Source organism: Gavialis gangeticus, unplaced genomic scaffold, assembly GCF_001723915.1.
Source record: "Gavialis gangeticus isolate Ggan-Ray unplaced genomic scaffold, GavGan_comp1, whole genome shotgun sequence".
In the NCBI taxonomy this organism is placed as follows: domain Eukaryota; kingdom Metazoa; phylum Chordata; order Crocodylia; family Gavialidae; genus Gavialis; species Gavialis gangeticus.
Genome location: NW_017728993.1, coordinates 41,201,818 through 41,204,763, shown reverse-complemented (window position 1 = coordinate 41,204,763; position 2,946 = coordinate 41,201,818). Strand labels below are relative to the sequence as shown.

The 2,946-nt window shown below is 36.2% G+C and overlaps 1 protein-coding gene across 1 annotated transcript in view; it reads right to left on the bottom strand.

Moving 5' to 3' along the window:
* Positions 1 to 1,375: 1,375 nt before the first annotated feature.
* The window catches only part of RPL5 (ribosomal protein L5), a 10,100-nt gene continuing 8,529 nt past the window's right edge, over positions 1,376 to 2,946 (bottom strand). Inside the window, exons 6-7 of the mRNA XM_019501613.1 lie at positions 2,623 to 2,711; positions 1,376 to 1,543 (exon numbers count right to left, since the gene is read on the bottom strand). Coding sequence (XP_019357158.1) covers positions 1,444 to 1,543; positions 2,623 to 2,711 — 189 coding nt within the window. The 3' untranslated portion in view covers positions 1,376 to 1,443. The remainder of the gene's footprint in view (positions 1,544 to 2,622; positions 2,712 to 2,946) is intronic.

The following is a 2,946-nucleotide window of genomic DNA, read 5'->3' as shown; positions in this document are numbered from 1 at the left end:
TTTTTTTTTTTTTTTTTTTTATGGGAGCTAGCCAATTAAGTATTCTTTACAAATCTAGTCTTTTATTTTGTGTGCAACTTTTTGTGGGGGTGGCTGTAGGAGAGGGGAGGGATGAAAATGCATTTAAAGCTTTTCTGTTGTCATTTACTGCTATGTCCAACATTTCTTAAATTAATATTAGTACTTGCCTTCAAAAAAGAAATCACTTTATTAAGGTACAAAATAAATGCTCTCTTGTCCATACCTATGGTGTGGGAGTATTAATACACTTCGTTAGTTAGTATGTGTAGCTTTGTCTCTATTCAATTACTGTTCAACGTTGCAGCTTGTTTGAATATGGTTGTCTTCCTTTTATAGCTTCAAAAGTCTAATGGAACACCTAGGATTGACTGTACTTAAAAGATATCATTATTGTTCTATTGTGGCTGGAATGTTTAACAGACATTGTATATTAATAACCAACTTGGACCCCTTGAAACTCTATGCATTTTCTCTAAAACTTTAGAATAATTCTAAGTTACAGTACAAGTTTTAATGAATTGAAATAAAGTAAAAATATTCTAGAAATGCATATTAGAATTTTAGTAATGGTGATCTTAAACTCTCCAGTAAGATACTCAAGACTTAAAAAATTATCAGATCAGGTTTGGTTTTATGGTGGAAAACCCCCAGAAAACTTAGAATTACTGATATTATGGTAGCTTAGGACAACCCTTGGGCCAGCTGTTGCTACAGGTCTCCCTGCCTTTCACAGGCAGCCTGGTTAGCATTCTTCTATGCTGTTTTAAAGTCCTGTTTTTTAGCCAATACACATGCTGCAATTTTATTTTCCCAAAGTATGGCTTTTAAATTGTAGACTCCTTTGCCACTTTAACAATTCTTTGCCAATATAGCAACAACTAGTATTCAGTACTTTTTAAAGCAGGGTCTTGTTTAGTTTTCTCTACAATGGATAGTTTATAGTTTTCTTCTACATGCTCAAATGTGTAACCCCTATGGACTGCTACTAGAGGAAAAGGTGACACCTAATGGCAAAAACTTATTTCAAGAAATGAAAATTTGTACATGGATTAGGACTAGAAGGACCAATATGCATGACCTGAATCATGTTTTACTTTGCTCAATATTTGACTAAATTTTAGCAAGTTTCTCCACACACTATACAGAAGCTGTGTGTATTTGTACTTTACAATAGTACCCCACTATGGAATTTTAGTTGTGTGCGCTCTTATGGGCACGTGTGTAGACAGACATTTACTGCATAGCTAATTAGTCAATGGTGAAGTAAACTTCTCGTATTGACATACCCAGTTTTGACCAAGTTAAACATTGGTTTCCTGAAAAGGCTTAAAAGAATTGTTAATGAGCCAATAACTACATAGTTAGCTTCTTCAATAAATTTATTTTTTCCCAGAGGCTTGATAGAAAATTGTGGAAGGCATCTTAGCTATCAGCCGCATGCTCCTGGGCTCTGAGGAAGCTTGCCTTCTTCTGAGCAACGCGATCTTTCTTTTGCGCAAGGGACATCTTAGGACGGTTCCACCTGCAATACAAACATAGATTATAAATATCTGTGGTAAGTTAGGATAAAAAGGCATCTTTTCTTCTTGAAAGAAGAGAGAGTGAGACAGCCATATGAAATAATTAGTCAGTGCAGAAAGGAGTATTGGACAACACTTTCATATTAGTTAAAGCAATGGATTAGTTGTCCTATACCTACAAGAAGTTTGATTTTTGGAATCTGTGGTGTTAGCCTCAGACACAGGATAGTAGATTAAACAGCATAACAATTCTCAAGTTCCTGAATAATTCTTAATACATGGAGGTATGGTACTTTGTCAGAACTCCCTTTTTTAAAATCTCAAAAAAATAATCAATCTACAATACCATTCAAAATCAAACTTTACCACTTTTTGATCATATTTTATAGTACTCTAGGACAGCAGTTCTCAATCTCTTTTGTACCAGGACCCACTTGTAAGTATCAGTGGCTAGTCCTGGCCCACTGCCCTTCACTCTTGACCCACTGTCTCAGGCCCAGCCCCCCCAGTGTGGTAGGGGCAGGGCCCCCCCCCCAGTAGCCCTCTTGCAGACTGGCAGTTCTAGCCTGCAAGGGAAACGCCATGGTTTCCCATGTTTTTCTCCTTTAAAAAAGGAGAATCTGTTTTTCATGTTTATTGATCCACGTTTAAAGTTTGTTTGTGACCCTGTCATGTATTCTTGTAACCCACTTTTGTGTTGCAACCCATGGGTTGAGAAACACTGCTACAAGAGACAAAGGCCTGGAAATAATTTTTCTAAAGGCAACTTAACATCTTCAGTGACCAAATGTGAAGACAAGCTAGTGCTCTTCCTCCATCATATCTATTCACCTGCTTTGTTCTGTCAAGATTTTTATTGGCTTAGCTGGATATTAAAACATTAGCATTTAAAGGCCAGACTCGGTCCAAGTTAGAAATTTCAACTCCTTGCATTATTATGCAGTTATTACACTTTGAAATCTGAAGTCTCTCTCATTAATTTGACCCTTAATAGTAAGTGGAGTTCTGGTATGTATCTTAAGAGTTAATGCACCAAGATCTTCTAAAACCCAGATTTAAGTTCACATAAAAGAGATATTACCTCTTTTTCTTGACTTCTCTCTTTGGTTTCTTTTCATGAACTGGATTCTCCCGTATACCAGCGTGGGCTTTTTTATACATTTCTTCCATCTGCAAAAAAAAAAAATACAATAAGAACTGATTAAGTCAAACAATGACTGTATTTGATATAACTATTCTGCTCAGCAACATACCACTATTTAGTAAAGGAATTTTTACTGGATGTATAACTCTTGTGCTTCAGACTGGCAGGCCTTCAATTACCAGCCTCTGGCACCCCCTTTTTTTTTTTTTTTTTTTTGGGAAGTCACTTTCCCCAGGCTAAAACAATTTAAAATGCTTTCAT